General features: G+C 42.5%; 1 protein-coding gene across 1 annotated transcript in view; it reads left to right on the top strand.

The window, feature by feature from the left end:
* SORCS1 (sortilin related VPS10 domain containing receptor 1) overlaps positions 1-12,716 on the top strand; it is a 310,095-nt gene extending 297,379 nt beyond the window's left edge. The window contains exons 24-28 of the mRNA XM_049810783.1: positions 4,241-4,340; positions 9,115-9,220; positions 9,397-9,557; positions 10,903-11,021; positions 12,334-12,716. Of these exons, the coding sequence (XP_049666740.1) occupies positions 4,241-4,340; positions 9,115-9,220; positions 9,397-9,557; positions 10,903-11,021; positions 12,334-12,390 (543 nt within the window). The 3' untranslated portion in view covers positions 12,391-12,716. The remainder of the gene's footprint in view (positions 1-4,240; positions 4,341-9,114; positions 9,221-9,396; positions 9,558-10,902; positions 11,022-12,333) is intronic.
* The last annotated feature ends 6,477 nt before the right edge of the window (positions 12,717-19,193 follow it).

Below are 19,193 nucleotides of genomic sequence, written 5' to 3'. Positions count from 1 at the left end.
ACTTCTGTTTCTTGGTGCACACGGTTCTTTCACAGTCCTAATTCTGACAAAATGCTAAGAGAAGCCAAATTAATTTTTGTTTTGTTCCATTTTTGAATTGGAATATCTTTTTTTTCCTTCACAAATTGCCTGTTATTATTATTCATTATGTGTCCTTTGATGAAAAATGATACATGAAGAATGGTTTCTATTACTGAATTATTTTTGCACATCATGCTTAATTCTGCAAATGAAGCAGATAAAGTCAATGAGGCTCAGTTAAGGACCAAAACTAATTCTGAAAGCTAATTATTTTCACAAGGGAGACTCTTGAAGACTATAAATTAGGAGGTTGCTATTCTAAGAAGTTTTGTCTTCAGCTGAGTTTATTGCATCTCCAGGAGTGAGAGAGGAACAGGCATAGGCCTGAGGCCAACCTGTTCCCCAGCTGAAGGTCTACCTGTTCAAATGGAGTTACATGGCTCTTTTTCAAACAGGCCACTGTACTTTGATTTTTCCTTAACTGCTTTTAAACAAAAATGCATCCATGGTACCACTTTGAATGCAGAAATAAAGGGATGCACAAGACCCCAAATGTTTCCCATTGAAACCTTTTCATTACCTTGGTGACTAAGATCAGCCTTTGTGTGGAGATTTACTTCAGAGACACTTTAATAATGTTGTAAACAAATTATATGAGTCAGAACCACTCCTAGATTAAAGTCTGATAACCTGTGATCCATTGAGCTAGGAATAGACTTGATAGAATAAGAAAGGCAGAAGAGCCACTTCTCCAATCTCAAAGTGAGTGTGCTGAGTGATCTGCAGTTCACAGATCCTCGTGGGACCATGTGAGGACCAGAAGCATTGTCAGGTCCAACTTTGGAGAGCAGTGTCCAATCCCAATGAGAATTTAGCCCTTTAGCTGTGTGTAACCTGCTCGTTGACCTCAAATACTGACATTTGTAAACCATTGTGTGTGGTTTCTATTTCAGATAATTTTTAGAAGTACAGAAATGCATTTTTATCCCTCTTTCTATACTGCCTATATGTCTATTTCGAAGAGAATCTGACTTTCCACATAAAGAGAAGTGAAAACATTGTACCAAGCAAGCAAACATTTTAAAAACATATCTGAATACATCTGTGCTTCCCTCAGAAGTGTGTGTCAGGAATCTCCAGAGCTCCCTGAGAAAGGCAGATGTCTGATTCTCACAAGAACTTCTGGCGCTTTTGAAGGTCTCAGGCTGTCATTCATTTTTTGACTTGTTCAGATTCCATAAAGACCCAGGCAAAAAAAGCTGCACCCAGAAAGCCACTGGGAGAGCATATAATTAATTGAGCCAAGGAAATATGCTGTATACTATGAGCAGCATGAGCAGTTGCTGCCTGTTTTGACACTTTGCATATAGTCCTGGAACAGTGACGGCTATTTCAAGCTTCTGCTGAGATACTGGTAGTTTCAAGCAGAAATCATTTTATTCTGAGTTCCATTTGTACAGGATGTAGTACAATGAGGTCCTCATTCATGATTAGGTAGCAATGCAATACAGTAATAAAAAACTTCAGTTGTGACTATTTCTCTCTGCCTTTCTTCCTTTTTCTTACTCCTTCACTCTTACTGCCTCTCCCCTTCCTATTATTCCTTTTCATCGGCTTGCCAGACAAGAATATTGGTTGAGCTTTCTCTCACATGTTCAGCTTGCCTCCTAGGAGGCTGCCACAACAGCTCTCAGCTTTAATGTCCCTGCTGGTGCTGTTGTTTTTCCCTCTCCACTCTGCATGGCGAGAGTCCTCAGGCAGGCCAGGTCAGATCTCAGCGTTCCTTCATGTCACTGGTGCCCAACAAAGTCTCTGATACCTTCTCAGGCTGACTTTCTCAAGGTTCTTCTATTCTTCCATTTCTTGCCCAAATCCTTGATGAAACCATTCTCCAATACTAGACAGCACCATTTGCTAACTGCATTCTCAGTCATGTATCACATTAAGCCTCTTCGGGTGTAGAAGGCATCATGTATGGTTTTTACCTCTACTGTCTCCCTGACCATTTTGTGCAGCTGTCACAATGTGTTGAAGAGGAATGACACAATGTGGTTGGCTCTTTTCTTCCATTTACTGTCTTGTGGTTGCTTTTTTTCATAGGCTCAGCTGCCCCAGCAGCATCAGCATCTCAGAGTGCAAAGAAAGGTAATTCCCGCAGGGGTATGGAGGAGAGTTGTTAGGTCATGTTTGGGACTGGAAATGGCCAGGATGATATTTTTTCTGTTATTCCCATTAATGTACCTGGTTTACAGCATATCAATCTGCATCTGTGCTCCAGTTTTAGAGATGAAGCACTCTTTTTAATCGTCAATCTTGGTTATTAATATGCTCAAATTCTTAAAGAGGGATATAATTTGCTTCCCAGGCTTTCTTCATGTACTGCACATCTTTGTGTCACCATCCCTGGTGCTCTGAGCTCAGCAGATGGCTCTTTGTAAGCAGGTGATATTTTTCCTTGCTATTGAAAGAAATATATTTACTGCTCATTCTGGCACCCATGAAAAAATTGTAAACTTTGAAGAGATATATTAAAAAATATAAATAAAATGCCTGTAAGAGTTATTGCCAAATTGATATTGGATCAAAGGCACCTATTCAAGTGATCAGCAGCCAGAAATGAAGTGTATAAGCCAAGAGTATTGAAAGAACCATTAAGAATGTTAAAAAAAAAAAAAGAGGCAGATAAATCTCATACCGTGATGAATGATAGCTGAGGAACATCTAATCATATCTGGGTAGCATTTACTGAAATAACTCAACCAGACAAAAATGAAGAACATGAAAAAGATGGTTTAAAAATTATTGGAATGTTCTTTTTTCTGACAATTTTTCATTAATCTTCAAGAAGGAATAAGGATTTATTTAAAACAAATTAAATTAAATGGTGAGCACTAGAACATGGTTCCTCTTGATCTTGGTATGGCCATAAAAACGCAACGTTCTCGGCAACTGCATATTAAGGGTTATGGGGTGGGGGTGGGTTTTTGCAGTTTTCCAACCACCTCTCCCTAATAAACCAGCATGCAGAACAGCGGCTATGTTCAATTGGAAAATTGCTCACTGTTGTAAGAAAATGTGAAATACATGAAACATCTAGCAAATGAACATGCAAAAGGCACACAACAAACTATCAACAACATGTCTATAGGCTTCCATTCCTTGATTAATCTATTTGGATTTTTTGCTTTTAATGGCAACTTGCCTGAAACTTCTTGGATATAATTAACAGTGATATGGAGAAAGTGGCTCTGTGCATATTGTGACAAACTGACTTAAAAAAAAGGAATGTTTACCAACAGATTGGACCAAAGCTTGGCTTCTTCACTGTAGAAATAGAGATTTCGTGGGGTCTTATCTAAACAAATGCTCATCTTTTCTGTTGTGTCCTTTAAGGAGGAATAGCTTGCTTCATTTCTGCTAGAGCTCTGTTGTTGTCATCAGAGTTGTGGCAAGACAATCTAGTGATCTAAAAGCTCTGTGGAATGTCTCCCATGAAAGAAAGCATATAAGAGTATGGTCCCTCTCTGTGTAACCCAGAAGAATAGATGGAACATGCAATTTGTTTAAGCCACACTCTGTAGTCAGTAAACACTTTCAGATTTGAGCTGGTTCTGGTACATACTTAAGGATTAGGGAGTAGCTGGCTTGAAACTCAGAGCTGGATGAAATGAAATTTGGTTTTAGGACTTGAAATTGAAGTGCAAGCTGGGATAAGGACTTAAACTATTCATTTTGATTCAAGTATATCACGTTATAAACATGCTCTAAGATCATGGAGCTGGCCACTCAGCTAGCAAAAAGTTATTTGCTATGAGCAAATGAGTGTTAGCAATTGAAATGCTTCTCTGCTTGAATAGTAAATGGAGTTCACTGGTGTACTGTTGCTGGCTGGTCCTGCAGACACACACGTGAGTGTAACGTTCCTTTGGGGCTCAATTCCCCTTTGCTGCTGGGCTGCTCCTGCAGAGATGTGACAGGGCAACCTGTTGCTATCGGTCATTGCTAACTGTACACAAACCACTCTGGACATAGTACTGGCAGATGTGTTCAGCTTTCACAAACTCCCTCTTTGTAAGGTGATAGGAAGTTGTGCTCGGAAAGTCTGGTGCCTCTGCAAAATCTTTGCTTTGTGTGCAGCTCCATTTCCTACTCACCTATTGGCAATCTAAACCAATGATCAAGAAACAAATGTGTTTCTTATTTTCTCCTTTTTTTCCAGATTTCAGAAACGCTGATCCAGAAACTGAACCAAAACCTGGTCCATTTTGAGTTGAAGCCAGGGGTTCGAATCCTTGTCCATGCTGCCCATTTAACAGCAGGTCAGTATCCTCTTCCTGTGTATACCCTCCCTGTTGCTCTGTAGCACAGCAAGTAATATATTCCTTGATGGTAGTAGTGTGCTAACAGCTGTATTTTAAACATTTATTATTTTTATGTCACAATAACAACTCAGTGTATGGGCTGACGTTAAAATGCCTGTTCCACCTCCCCTTTCTTTATCATGCTAAAAAGATGTAGTGGCTTTTGCATCTACAGCTAATCCTTTTGTTTACTTTTGTGCAAGAATTTGCTGTTGTTGTTGGAAATGCAGTAAAAGTAGCAGCAGAAATGTGTACTTCTTGGCTTTATCGGGAATATTCAACAGCTGAGCAGCATTGTGGCATATTCAGCCTGGATCACACGGTGCAAAGGTTACCAGCTAGCCTTGGATATATTCAGATATTCTAGAGTGAATGAACATTCAAAGCAACTAAGCACAGTTCAGAAGCTGTTCAGCAGTCTGAAAGACTAGAATCAATTTACATATGCACAAACATAAGATTAGGCAGTTTGGACTTTAACTAATCCTCTCTCAAAGTGAGCCATCTCCAAACTCCTGATATTTAATTACATGCATCTCTGTCTATTCTGTATGCTAAACCCTCATTTCACAGCACAGGTCCTTTTTAACTATTACAAGAGGTGGGACAAACAAATCTGTGCTCAGGTTTCTCAGGAATTCCTTTTCTCCAGGAGTTGCTGATAATTCTGGTCAGTTGGTATCAGCTTCTTTTGATAACTAACAAACTAAAAGCCTCAGTTCACTTGTACCAGCAAGCTGCTCTCCAAAAAGCTTTTTATGGTATGAACAGGCCTGCCCAAGCTGGTGTCAGTCCATGTGCTGCCTTGTCCATAAAGGGAAGGAAAAAGAGACTGTTAAGAAAGGGTGTAATGTGACTGCATTTAAATCTCCCCAGGAGAAAGCCTTGGTGTTTGCAATATTTCATTTTTCCTAAGCAGAATTGGCTATAATATCTGCCCTGGGAATATTTGCTGCATGTTTCTGCTTTCCACTAGCTGTGGAACAGATGATCAGCTGCTTACTTTTACACGTTAGAACCAAAAGCGTAAAAAAGCAGAGATGCAGCGCAGCTGAGTAATCTCTAAAGAAAAAAAAACACAACAGCTTGAGAAGTCAGTTTGTTTGATTTTTTTTTTCCTCCTGTAGATTGTAAAAAGAAACGCAATAGACATATGACACAGAAGAATTGCATGACTTTATATTTAAGTTTTAAATTCATATACATTTTACATAATAGTTGTTACCAGAGAAGCAATCCTTGGCCTGAATTTTCAACAGTGACTGGTGATACTATATGTACTTTCAGAAAATGAATGCTTAGTGCCCATCTCTTAAAAGAACCACATCTGAAAGCATCTTAATGTGAGCTTCAAACATGAGCTACCTGCAATTGCTCATCATTTTTGATATTTGTTTCTGGGCATTTACTCTGCCAATGCACATGGCTGTTTTCCATTTTGGTCAGTGTTCATTAAAGTCAAGATCAAATCCCAAATGAACATTTAGACATGACTACTCTGGCCCTGAATATACCGTAGGCCTTTTCTAAAAAATTATAGTTAGAAAGAATCACATTAGATATTCCTGGGAAAGGCTCATTACCTCTTGCTGCTGAAGGGACATTCCTGATTTCATGTAGTGGAAACAGATGACACTGAAAATCACATATCCAGCCCTGCCTTTAATACAAGATTAATCTGGATCCCAGTTTTATGCTGTATGTAGGAGCCTTCTGCAGCTTCTTGGAGAGGAATTCTGGGCATCGCTGCATGAGGGAGTGCACAGGGTCCCCAGCTGCTCCATCCATGCTCAGAACTGGCTGAAAGCTGGGTAGCTCCAGTCCCAAAGCCAGGTAGTTAGTGTAGGTACTGTAGCACTTTTCTGGGCTACTAAACCGTGTCTGCTGCCCTGAATGAACGAAAAGGCAGGGTCTATCAGTGTGGCATACTGCCATGCTGCATAACAGTCTGGCCTCTGAGCATGTGCTGGCCTGTTTCTTGCTAGCTCAGGCTCGAGCAGAGGGTGCTTGGCTCAGACATGCTGTGTAAATACATGATCTTCATGCTCGCCAAAAATGCACGCTTTTATTTGTATTTACACAAACACCAGGAGTGAGTACTTCTTGTCCATAATAGATGCAAATACTCCTTTGTCCTGCAAGGTAGGCTTTTTTGTACTTCTCTGCAAAGCTGCTGGTGAGATGTGAGTGATTGCTGTAACTGGCTCCACAATGCCCTATAGGAACACTACAGGATTTTGTCTCTTGCAGAAATATGATCCACTAAGAATGCAAAATGAGCCTGGACTGCCAAACTAGATATTAAAAAACCCACAGAGCAGCCACTGTGAGGTCTTCAAGGGAATATGGCTCCCTATCAAGCTGCAGAGGTCATGACTAGGTTCCCTGTCTAAATAAAAGACCCAATTTCGTAACATCAAAACCTGGGATTAGTTTAGAATTTTACAAAATGCCAAAAGAGAGATTTACTTCTCTGCTGAAAACTATTGTTTTGGCTGTCAAGGAAGAAGAAGAATTGTCCTTTTGAAATCCAAGCTTTTATAAAAAAAAATAAATAAAATAAAGCAGGGAAACCTGGAACACAAGCCAGCACTGGCAGCACTCCCTAGGAAACACAATCCAAGGGGATGCATATGGCCCAGAGGTGCTGCTTTGGTCTGTGGTATCCCTTCTTTCCCAACTTTTTCACTGTGACTCTGTGTTGGACTCTGGACAGCTATGGGCTGTAGTTGACTGAACCACAAAGCTCAGCGTGTGTTTTTGCAAGTGCACACATATGTATACATATGCTTAGATTTATGGTCCCATGCCTCAGTGCACATGTATGTTTCTCCCTCTGTGTGTGCCTGGTCACGCACAGCAGTAATATCTGCAGCAGAGAAGCTGCAGGGAAAAAAAGTGCAGGTATCTAAACTAGCTTGGTGTGGTTATTCAAGCAGAACCTGTAGAAATGAGCCTCTATGTGTGTGCATGTTGTAAGTGAGCATGTGCATTCCCTGGAGCACAGGAGAATGACGGGCATTGGCCTCAGCACACTTCACACCTCCGTCTTTTTTGTTCAGGCCACACTGGAAGAAGGATTAATTTATGGCGATTACGGACAGCAGATTGCAATCCATTCATCATGTTCATTCCTTCTTCTCATGAAAAAAAGACCCAGACCAATGTCCCCAACCCAACAGACAACAACCTCAACTCTAAGGCAGAGTGAAATATGCAATATTCCTCACAAAGCAGTTAAATAGCTGTTTATTACCAGACTCTCAGCACAGCATCATAACAAGAACATTGAGTGATGGCTGAGCCTGAATTGGTCAGAGAGCTACTTTGTCATCCCACAGAACTGCAGAAACCCACGAAATACAGAGGCAAAGGGGGCAGAGTGGAGATGCGTGAGGAATTCATAACAATGGGTCATTTCACTCCGGTGCCTCTCCTTCCTGAGGATAGCCTGCTTGATATGGGAAGGAGAAGATTTTTCACTTCTCTTTGTAAATGTTGGCTTTATCAGGCTGAGTGTGACAGCTGAAAACATGTGCGTGTGTGATGTGTGTGCCTGAGTAAGTATTTACTTGTGTGTGCATGTTTTCTTGTGACTTCTGGCTCTGGTTTAGGATGGGTCTGTTCAGTACATGTGAAGAGGGGCAAGAGAAAGAGGATGTGTATGGCAGCAGTTCAAGTTAAATTCCATTGCTTTGCAGAGGAAGGTACTACCTACTACCTACTACTACCTCGTTCCATGTGTAACACCAGATAGAGACTGTCTGAGGATATTTTGGCTGTGTGCATTGGCTCTCTGTGACGGCACAGCTACAGCTGCGTGTCTGTCTATAGTATGTTTTGCTAGCATCTGCATGAACGGCTGAGACTGCTGGACCTGTGTGTATCCCTTTTTGAATGCTAGATGTCTTTCTGTTTGTGTGTGTGTATGAGTGATGGAAACTGTCTGTAATACAATTTACTTTGTATTTCTGGGAAAGCCACGCTTCTGGCTGTTTGTGTGGCCTTCTTTTGCAAGGGGCTATGAAGAGGTGGTGAGCAAAACTGAGAAGCATAGAGGGACTTTTTGTTTGATATGGGATTTTAGTTTTGTTTTTTCTTGAACCTGTGCACTCTCTGGCGTGGAAGAGTTGTGGGAGAGAGAACAGGGCACCAGAGGAAAGAGGGTAGAACATGTTCAGAACAGTAGGAAGGGGATAAAGGAAGAAACTGAAAATGTCAGAGCTGTGAGAAGAGCTTGCCATGGTAAGGCATGGATGCTGAGGCAGTGTCTGTGAAGGGGACAGGACTTCTGGTTGGGGAGGAAAGGAACAATGGTGAGCATTGTTTCTTCAGTAAAAGTGAGGACCCAGTTGCTCACTATTCACTGTGCATTGGGAGCTACCCAGACTAGCTCTAAGCAAAATAGAAAGTCAACACGACAAGTTAGCCCATGGGTAGCTCCAGGATCATCCAGAAAATCCTAGTTTTGGTAACCAAGTGACTTCATTTGCAACTACCTTAGGTAATTGCAATATGAGAGAGTATGTTTCAGACAGTCCTCTAATAGGCCAGAGAGAAAATGTCTCTAAGGAGAAAGCTACGGGGCTTCACATCGAGGGGTAGGTTGAGAAACACAAGTGGTCTGAACCCAGGTTTCTTCCCAGCTGAATTAGAAAGAGAAAGAAGCCCTGGAGACATGTGGACGGATGAGGCCTGGGGGCAGCTCTAACCTTCTCTCCCTCTCTTGCAGCTCCCCTGGTGGACCTCACTCCCAGTCACAGTGGTTCAGCTATGCTGATGCTCCTCTCTGTCGTTTTTGTGGGACTAGCCGTGTTTGTAATCTACAAGTTCAAAAGGTATGACCCTCCCTGAGCCATTTCCTTCTCCCCATTGCCACCTTTCACTGAGGTGTTTGGGTTTGGTTTTGCCGGGTTTTCTTTTTTTTGCAGTGATTTGTTTCTTGGTTTGTAAAAGCTGATGCTACATCATCTGCCAGAGTACCCCACAATGATGGTTTCTGTTAATGTTTTAGGAAGATTCCTGGCCTTAATATATATGCACAGATGCAGAATGAAAAAGATCAAGAGATGGTCAGTCCAGTCAGTCAGAGGGAAAGCATACCTAATGTCCCTCAAAGTGAGCTGATGAGCCCTGAGCAACTAGTAGATGAGAAGGTGGAAGTCCAACCCATAGGTAAATAACTTGCAGCATCCCGCAGCTGGTCAGACTCTGACTTATAATTGGCTAACCCTTTTCTCAGCCTCCCCCCTTCCCATATTCCTGCACACTCCTCCTCCCATCCTCTTCTGCTGCAGCATTAGTTTTGCTACAGGAAACCTTGCTAACTCTCCCCTCTCTCTCACTGCCATGTGATGAAAGGGAGGGGAACAACTTTAGGCTTTTTCTTTCTCCTAGTTGCTCTATGTAGATCCCCTCCCCTTCTCAAAAATCCTGCCAGCACTTAACTTGCGCTATAAGGCAATTTAATTTATTTTGCTGGGGCTGATGTAGTTGCGGGGTTAAACCCCACACCTGAGGCATATCCAGGAGAACTTCGGCCACCCTCACCTGGAACATGGAGGTGAGCAGGTGATTCGGTAAGTCAGATCTAAAAGCTAAATATTCATTGATGTTTTGACTGCTGTGGCCTTCGTGCTGTGCCAGACGTTGTTGCCAGCAGCAATTCTAGCCTGGCTGATTCCCAGGGAAATCGAGCAAAACCTGGGATCTCAGCATTGCATAGCTGGGTTTGCCCTCAGGCTGATTTCTCCCACAGGCCTCTGTGGTTGCAAATTTGCAAAGCAGGCTTTCGTAGGACCTAAAGTGAATAGACTTGAAGAGGGCATACTGGGATCAGTCACACATTTGCTTATGCTTATATGTTTTCTTATACCCTGACTATAGTAAAAGTGTTGGGATGAAGCAGGGAGGTTTCAGCCTGGGAACATGTTCTGCTAAAGCTAGCATTGCTCGGGCATTGCTCAACTTCATTTGTGAGGTGACAGTTCTGCAGGCCCAGACCAGAGGTACTGTACAGGACCCCTGTAAATAAGGACATGGACCTATTTTAGAGGAATTAAAGTTTATAGCTGTTCTGATTCAGACAGGAGTGAGGCATAGTCGTAACTGAGATCCTTTATTTGCGCAATTTCATCAGCTTAACCAAACTTTAGACCCTACCTGAGGATGTCTCTAAATTGTACGGGAGTGTTTGCTAATGCAGGCTTCGTGTCATAGCTACTGCAGAGTGGGAGCAAGGGGAAGGGCAATTAAAGGATGGAATGTGATGTGCTAAGATTGTGGCCTGTGAAACAACCTGGGAGGAAAAAGAAGAAAGTCTCTTGATGAAACTGAGGTCTAAGCTGGAAGCCCTGCTGCAATCAATACTGATCTCTCCTCACCTGTTCACCAAGGAGAGATCTGGTAGCTATTGAAAGCTTTTAAGCAGCTGTTCATCAGCAGACCTGGACATCCCTGCTTAGCAGAACACAGGATGGCGTGAGGGGACCAACCTTCCCATGTGGTGTTCCCCATACAGAGCAACCCCAGGCCACAGTCCAGAACCCAAGGAAAGGAAATGCAACCAAGGTAGTCTGGACAGAGGACTTCCAAAAGGCTTGTGGATCACCAAGAGGTTTCAAGCCAAGACCCGGAGCGGTGGGTCCTAAACTTTAACAATTCTTTTTTTCATTTGTTTTTCTTTCTTTTTCCCTCAGAAGCCTCCAAGTCAAAATTGATATAAGATGCTAAGGGAGAAACACCCAATTTCAGGACAGGAACTCTCTTTCTAGAAATAGATGGGCTTTGAGCTCCCCCTTTCTAAAAGAATGTAATGACCATGGTTCATGCTGTTCCAGGGTTAGGGAAACACATGTTTTCACAGGTCACTCAGACTGAAGCGGCAGGAGTCAGTCACCTGCTAGCTGTATTCAAGGTATCTTCAAAACTGCTCTTGCTGGTGATGGAAACTAATCCCTTGAAGGCTCTAGGATAAGAACAGTCGAAAGCCAATTTTGGTGTAGGTTTTCATTTGGTGCAACTATGGCATTTCTGGCTTTCTACAATAGCCAGCATTTGTGTTTCTCAGCTGTGCTACTGGACACGGTATTGAACCAGAAATTGGCCTTTTATAGCTCCTTGGTTTGCACCTGTAACTGCACTAGTAAGCACAAAAGGTAAATGTGTGGCATACATAGACTCAATTCTCTATCAAAAGGAATCAGTCCAACAAACTTCCTAAGAGTGTTTTTCCATCCTGTCAGTAAGATGAATGAGGAAACTGCATCAGAGCTCATTGACAAAATGAAAAGGTCTGAACCTAGGTGTGAGCAGAATAGAAAGTGCAAAGGCTTTTCCCTCTCCTATACAACCACCTCATCTGTTTCTGGAAATCAGCAATTTCTTTTTTAATGAGTTTTCTTTCTTTTGGGAAAACAAAGCAAGACTGTAATTGGGTGTTTCTCTTTTGTATGCTTGTTCAGAACCTAGGTTTTTTCAACCCCTTTGACTAACATTCAGGGATCCTTCCTTGGAGGAATCTGAATGAATGTCCCTGGATCATTTAATTTTCCTTCCACTCTGGCAGTGAAAAAACATATTTTCTGGATGTGAGTGGTTTAGGCTCTTCTTTTGCAAATGCAAAGCTTAAGGTTATTTATGAAATCTCCAAAACCTTATCATTGCAAATGAGTTACACATTTCCTCTGAGGACCTCAACCCCTCCTTCCCTCGATCCCTCTGCTCTGGCCTCTCCCTCTTCTGTTCAACACGGGTGAATCATCTTCATTAGCAAAAGAACAGGACATCACCTTCAGTGTTTTGAATGACAAGAAAACTTTTCTGGGAAGAACCTGTCAGTCTGGAACAGTCGAATCCCAAAGGCCAGCAAGGTGATACCTTCAAACATCTTCCTTGGCTAAATGCATTTGTTATTTACTGACTCTTTTATTTTGTTCTTTCTTTGCCACAGGAAGTATTTCCACAGCTGCTGAGCCCCAGAGCACAAAAGAAATCCCTACCTATGTAAATGGTTGAATTGAGGACACCGATATATATCTATATCTAAAAAAAGAGGAGAGCTCACTGCATTTGGACTTTTTAATTCTTCAGATGACAAAGGGTTTTTAGCTTTAAGCCTGTGCATGTGGACATTATACTGAGACCATAGTGGAACTGCATTGTACAGGTGTTCAATTTTAGTGGGGGGTGGGGGGAGAGGAACTTGGTACCACTATTGACTCCTGCGGCCCTTCCCCTCACCCCTCCACTCTCTTTTTTCTGATCTGTCTCTAATTTGTAGAAAATTCATAACGATATAGGCCAAGAATATGCATGGGGGTCTCTTCTTTAGGGAGAGGGGTGGGCTGGGATGTGGGGGGAGAAGGGCTTGGGGGGGGGGGGGGGTGGTTCATTTAGGGTTCTTGGCTTTAGATTTAACTGCTCTTTTAGCACTTTGGGATACGGGAGGGCTAGCCGCCCCAGCAGACTTTCATAGGACACACAGAAAATCACACTGGAGTTTAAAGGCACTGAAAATATTCTTGGTCAGTCTGGTTTATGTCTTTGTTTGGACTCTGCCCTTCGTTCCTCTAGCTGCAGCTGCTGCCTGTGCCCCACGGCTGTGAGGAGGCCGAGTGCCAGTGTAGGTGATCCCAACAAGGCCAGGCTCCCTCTTAAACAGCTTTTTTAGCCGACTCACACCAAGGCATCCCACTGATAGCACCACTGAAAGATAACTCTTTGCCTCCTGACCTTGAATGGAACAGAATTAGAATGCATTACAGGCAGGGAGGCCTGTCCACACTGCAGTTGCAGGAGGTGATTGCCAGCATGAACCTACACTGTACTTTGTATCAGCCTTACACCTTCAATTTTGGCTAAGAGAAAGCCCTAGTAACACCCTCAGCTGCATTTAGTGCTGATGTTTGGATTTTTCTGGGGAAGTCCCAGGAGATCTCTGCCTTTTGGGAGTCCCCCAAGGCCTGTCAATTTTTTGAAGGACACCTTGTTCATAGAATGGGGGCAGGAAAAAGTCTATGAACAGTTTCCTATGGCCTTCTTGGCAACCCCGCTTGGCTGCAGATCTGCAGACTCCTGCCACTCTGGGCCGAGGAGGGAGAATAAAAGAGGATTTGGCCTGAGGTTGTTGCCATGCATTTTGAGCCCCAGCACCACAGGACCACTATTGTACAAGATTTGATGTCTTACCAATAACATAAGCTTGTATCTTACACTGCAACTAGAAATGAGGCTGCAGGACGTGTTCACGTAGACTATGCAAGGGAAGAGAAGGAAAGCAGGCTTAACATACCTCGAACAAGTCCTCCCAAGACACTGGATATCTGGCTGAAGCCTAACCCGTGGTCGTTACAGCTGTTGATTTCCAACCCAACTCAGGTAAACCTAGCACCAGGATTTTGTTTTGAAGTGCAAAGAGAGACAGACAGCAACCAATGTACACTTAACTATGTTAGATGAAGGCAAATAGAGGCCAGCTCATAATCAGTGTAGCCCGCTTAGGAGGCACCCTGATTCCTGACATGAGTGGGTTTTGTTCGGTAGATGTTGTGCATGGCAACCTGAGTCAAAAACAGGAGAAAGCAGCGTTGTTGGCGTTGCCCAGAGTCCCGGGACGGGGGTTTGGTGGTGGTGGTGGGTTTGAATTTCTCTGTCACAAATTGGGCATGAGCCCAAATCAACCTACTTGCTGGCAAAGAGAAAAAGTGATACCAAGTGTAAGAACATTAGACCCATAGTAGTTAAAAGATCATCACAGTACAGAGTCCTCTGCCTCTTTTATGTAGTTTGTCTGAAGACAGGTAGAAACATAGCAGTTTGTATGGCTTTGCTATTGTCTTTGCAACTACAGCTTTAAGAAAGATGGGAAGGTTTTGGCAGCAACTGTATAATACTCCCCACTGAAGTCCAACATTAGCCAACTTATTTTTATAGTAAGCCAATCAAAAAGTTTTCTTATAGTGTTGGAACTATTTCTAATTTTAAAATTACTTTTTTTGATGTACTTTTTCATCTTCTTTTTTCCCTTTCGTTAAATACAATGTAGTGTAATGTATAATTGCTATTGTTTATTGCTTTTACAGTCATATTTATTAAACAGATTATGTCTCTAAAGGAAGGTCCTTGTTTTTGTTGCTCATTTTAGCTCTCCGCCCCTGACTGGGATCACTAGCAACATTAAAACAGTTGCAAGTTGATGACTTCAAAAAAAAGGGGGTGTTCAGCAGAAGTGGGAGAGGGTGGTGGTAGTGCGCTTCTGAAAATGTTGTTCTAGAAGCAAGATGCCAATATGAAGGTAACTTTCTCAGTCCTCAGTCAAAGTGCTTTATAAAGTGAAGCTTGGTACTGTTATCTCCATTTTATGGATGGGGAAACTGAGGGATGTAGAGATGCAGTGCTGTTTTTTTGGTCTCCAAACAGGCAATGGTAGAGCTCTAAGCAGCTCCCTGAAACTCCAGCTCCATTCCCTGCCCATGGTTATCCTTCCCCATACACACTCTCTGTTAAAGGTTCCTTTAAAATATGTTTTTTGACTACCCTTTTACCAACACTGATGAAGGAAAGTTTAAATTATTTGCATTAATGATGAATCAGGTTTTTCATGTGAAGAAAATGAAGCATAGGAGGTTTCTGTGAACTTGCCAGATGACAGTGGATGCATGTTATTGAGAAAAAGAAAGAAAACAGTTTCTCTGCTTTTCAGGTTGACATGCAACCACCAGATCGTTCTGCCTCCTATAACTGGCTCCTGGTTCAGTTCTCTAGCCTTTTCTGTACCCCGTCATAAGAATTTATATAAGTCCATAAATAGTCAAAGATCTGGGGTTCAGGCATTGTCAACAACCAAGGCTGTGGTATCACATGTCAAGTCCAGGGATGACGAGTTTGCTTGTTGGAGGAGTGTGTGGTTTTCACATCCTGGGAAAATCCCAGTATAATTACAATTACCAGCCTAAAATGTTAAAGCAGACAGTGCAGTCTTTCTTCATGTTTCATTCAGGCTGGGTGAACGGCTGGTGCAGCCATGGCCATAGTGCAGGTGACTCGGAGACGTGTGTGTAGGCATAATCTGCTTTTATAGTTTAAATGCCCACCTGAATTAGCAGGCATCTGTTCTGGCCATAAACAGTAAGTCTGGTTTTGGCAAGCATCTCTAAAGCATTTTCAGATAATTCTTGTCAGCTTGTTGTGTGTCCTGAGGCAGAGATTGATTGCTATTTGTAGTTGTTATTTTCTGGTTTGTATAACACCACAGCGATTCACTGCTAATGGCTGAACACTGAGATGATAAACAAAGAATATACCAAATATTTATAAAATCCAATATGAATTTTCTCTGAGGACATTATCATACCCTTTCTTTGTCAGAAAGAATAAAAAAAGTTCATTATCCTTTGTCAGAAAGAGCAGGGAGTTAAAATATGGTTAAAAACTCAAGGTGTTTTCTTAATTTGATGTTGATTCTCTACCATCATCTTAACTGCTATAAAACAGACATACAGATGGGACAGACATATTGTCTTCAGGGAGATTTATACTCCTCCACCTAGCAGGACATTGGAGCTAAGATGCTGGATTGCCTTTCCTCGAAATCAGTAGGTATTAGTGTTTAAATACTTTTGAGGATGCGGGCCTCAAACAATTGCTTGCTGTTAATATGTGGCTATGTTTAATTGCTTAAACTTTTGCTGGAAAGCAAGACTCTTGAAGCACTTGCTGAAATGCTTATGCAAATGAAGCAGGAATTTCCAGTGACCCTAAATGAACCCTGTCTTGGTCCTGTCAACTTCTGCTGAGAATTTCTGACAATTGCATTTAGTGTGGTACCTAGAGGTGATAACAAGGGATTAGTACTTTATCTGTGTGCTGTCATCTCTCATTGAATGCATGGAAAGTTTCCTTGCCACATTATATCTCTAGGTACATTTGGTGTTTTAAACATTACCCCTGATTGCAGACCTACCATGTTTATGATGTTAAAAAAGAAAACTTTATTTTCTTTCAGTTAATGAGATGCTGTCCTTGCATTTCTCCATGAAACAGAATAATAAAGCATGGAATAAATAATACTTGAGCTGGAACAGATCCTTTTAGTTTAGAGTATTGGTATGATCCCGGCCATAATACCCAGAAGAAAAGACTGAAGTCAAATTGTTTTCTAATTGATAAGATCAAAGTGCTATCATGTACCAAGTCATCAGCCTAAGAGATATGTTTCATCTGCAGTTTTAACTTTAGATTTTTCTTTTCCCTTATTTCCTACTGGGGAATATGGCTATCTATTACTGTTCGCTGTGCTGAAAGCACAACGTAGATTAAATCTGTGTTACTTATTTCTCAATGTGAGAATTTCAAGGTGTCTTCCTTGTTGTTTACATTGTGGTACAGCCACCCCAGTGCTAGGTGCTGTATGCACATCGGCAGTAGAGGTGACATTGTAACTGGATAAAATGAACAAAATAAGGGAACAAGTTTTCTCACTGGCTCTATATTGCAGGTCGAGCCTCATGTTGTCATCTTGGGTCATTTTGACAAGTGGACATTAAGCAAACCTTCTCTACATGAAAACACCTCAGCACTGTGTATGAGAGCTTTGAATGAGATGGACAGTCCAACATCCAAACAGCCCAACTCAATATAAGATTAATGACTTGAGTCCTAGGAGGTACAGAGACACATGGGAGACCAGCCAGCTGTGCAGGGCAGTAGCACCACGATGTTGTCTGTGCAAAGGCTTGCTTTCTGCTGGGATAAGTTAGAGAGATTTGAAGTTTCTGCTAATTTATCTTGTTTTCTCTAGGAATTTTTGAGCTTTTGTTAGCATAGAGAGTAGCACGACTAAAATACATCCAGTCAAATATCTAACGTTGACTCCAAGTGCTTAGAGAGTAGGGCCATGCTTGGGTTTGTATAATGACCTCCTGCCAAGCTGTAATAGCCCAGCCATGTGTAAGCAGAATAGGAGCAAGGCAATTGTTGGATTTCCTCAGCTTCTTTGAGGATATAGCACCACCAGCCATTGTGGACAAAAGTATCACTAACAGTAACCAGGATATTGCTTTTGCTGTGCTTCATATTCGAACTAATTGTGTAGAAGGATCCCAGCCAGAATCATTAGTCTAACATGCAAAGTGCTGTATCCACCAAACTACAGAGGAAATAAGCTACAATCCTGAAGTTATGTACTTTTTATAATCTTTTATGGAGAAGCCCTGAGAGTCAAAGGTGCAAGAGAAGGAATGTAGGAAAGCTGTTGAGAGGAGAGTCACGATTGCCTCCCTTCGGTACAAAATAGATGCAAGAAAAAACCTTCCCTTTTTATAACAAAACCCTCCTCCAGCCTTCCCTTGACAAAGTTGGATATGGTGGTGTTTCAGGGACTGCAGCTACCCTGGCAAATAATTGCTCCACAGCCCCAAAGCGTGGGCCACTTGTCCCATGGACCACGCCATTCCTTATCATGCCCCCCAGAGGCAGCTGGAGGGTAGAGCTCTGAAATGCTAATTGGACTGACAGCTGCCTCCACTCTTACTGTTTGCTGCAAAAAGATGAATAATGCATGCAGCACATTTAAATGTAGTGTTACAAAGTGCTTTAAGGGAGAAACCCTTCGATTATTAACCCTGCCTACATGGGAGGAACATCCTTATTCTGTCACTGCAGAGAAAGCCCGAAATGAGGGACTGAACCCTTATCTCCACACCAGAAGGGTCTGGTATGCAGCATGTCTTCACCTCTCTGCATGTGCGGTGCACTCCAGACTGAGGGTCCCTCCTGGGGCTAAGGCAGTCTCAGTGCAAAGTCCTGCTTTTGGTATTTTGGCTGAAGCTGAAAACCTTCCTTAACTTCTATAACATGTACGAATATTACATGGACTGCCCATTTTAAGTGATTCCTGCTTGATGTCACCTCAGGTGAGTGGATGAGACAGCACTGGAGAGAAGTGGATGCTGTACATCAGATGGAATATTTACACCAGATGTTTCACACAAACAACTCTTTTTCCCGCTTTCTGCACCTGCCTAGTCCCACCCAGGGAGCGTGAGATTCAAACCACTGTAATCCCCCTTCATGCTCCCCTGAAGCTGCAACATGTCTGTAACAGAGACCTGAGGTTTCTTCCCTTCCTTCTGTGGCTTTATGTGTGAGGTGAAGCTGTTTGGTCTGAGCTCCGGTCCCCTAACCAGCGGCACCTATGTGTGTCTCTGGAAAGTGCTTGCTCAATCCAGAAGAAACACTAATAAATGTACAACCCAAATCCTTCTTCAGACCCTGCTGCAGAGCCACAGGACTGGAGAGACTGACTGACCTCTGAGACACTGATTTCTTGAACAAAATCTTGGAGTGGGTCTTTCATGGAGTAGGTTTTCCCCTGCTGCCACGTTGCCTGAGTCCAGAGGCTTTTCTTCCTCACTTGAAGTCCTAAAGTACAGCAGTCGGGTTGTTAATCTCAATTGCCATCACATTTACCTAAGCCTGAACCAGGGTCAGAGCCAGTGTGCGCATCTGAGCTTGGATGTGGCTGCAGAGGAAAGCTCCATAGTGAGGCTGCTGACACAGCCCCATCAGAAAGGCTGACCTGCCCATCCACTTTGACTCATTTTTCATTACTGGATTTTTTTTTCCCTGTGTCTTCATGCCATGTTGACCTGAAAACTTAACAGCATTGCCTGGTGCTGTGGGCCCTCCTCTCATTTTACAAGGGTACCCAAAGACTTAGCCCGCAGCCTTCAGCTGGCCTTGGTGTTTATCTGTAAAACAGAAGCACTTATTTCCTTTACAGTGGTTTCTGAGGTTCCTCAGCCCTTTGAT

The sequence above is a fragment of the Accipiter gentilis genome, chromosome 9, assembly GCF_929443795.1.
Source record: "Accipiter gentilis chromosome 9, bAccGen1.1, whole genome shotgun sequence".
NCBI lineage: Eukaryota > Metazoa > Chordata > Aves > Accipitriformes > Accipitridae > Astur > Astur gentilis.
The sequence above is the reverse complement of the archived record's forward strand: the minus strand, read 5'-3'. Positions and strand labels throughout refer to the sequence as shown.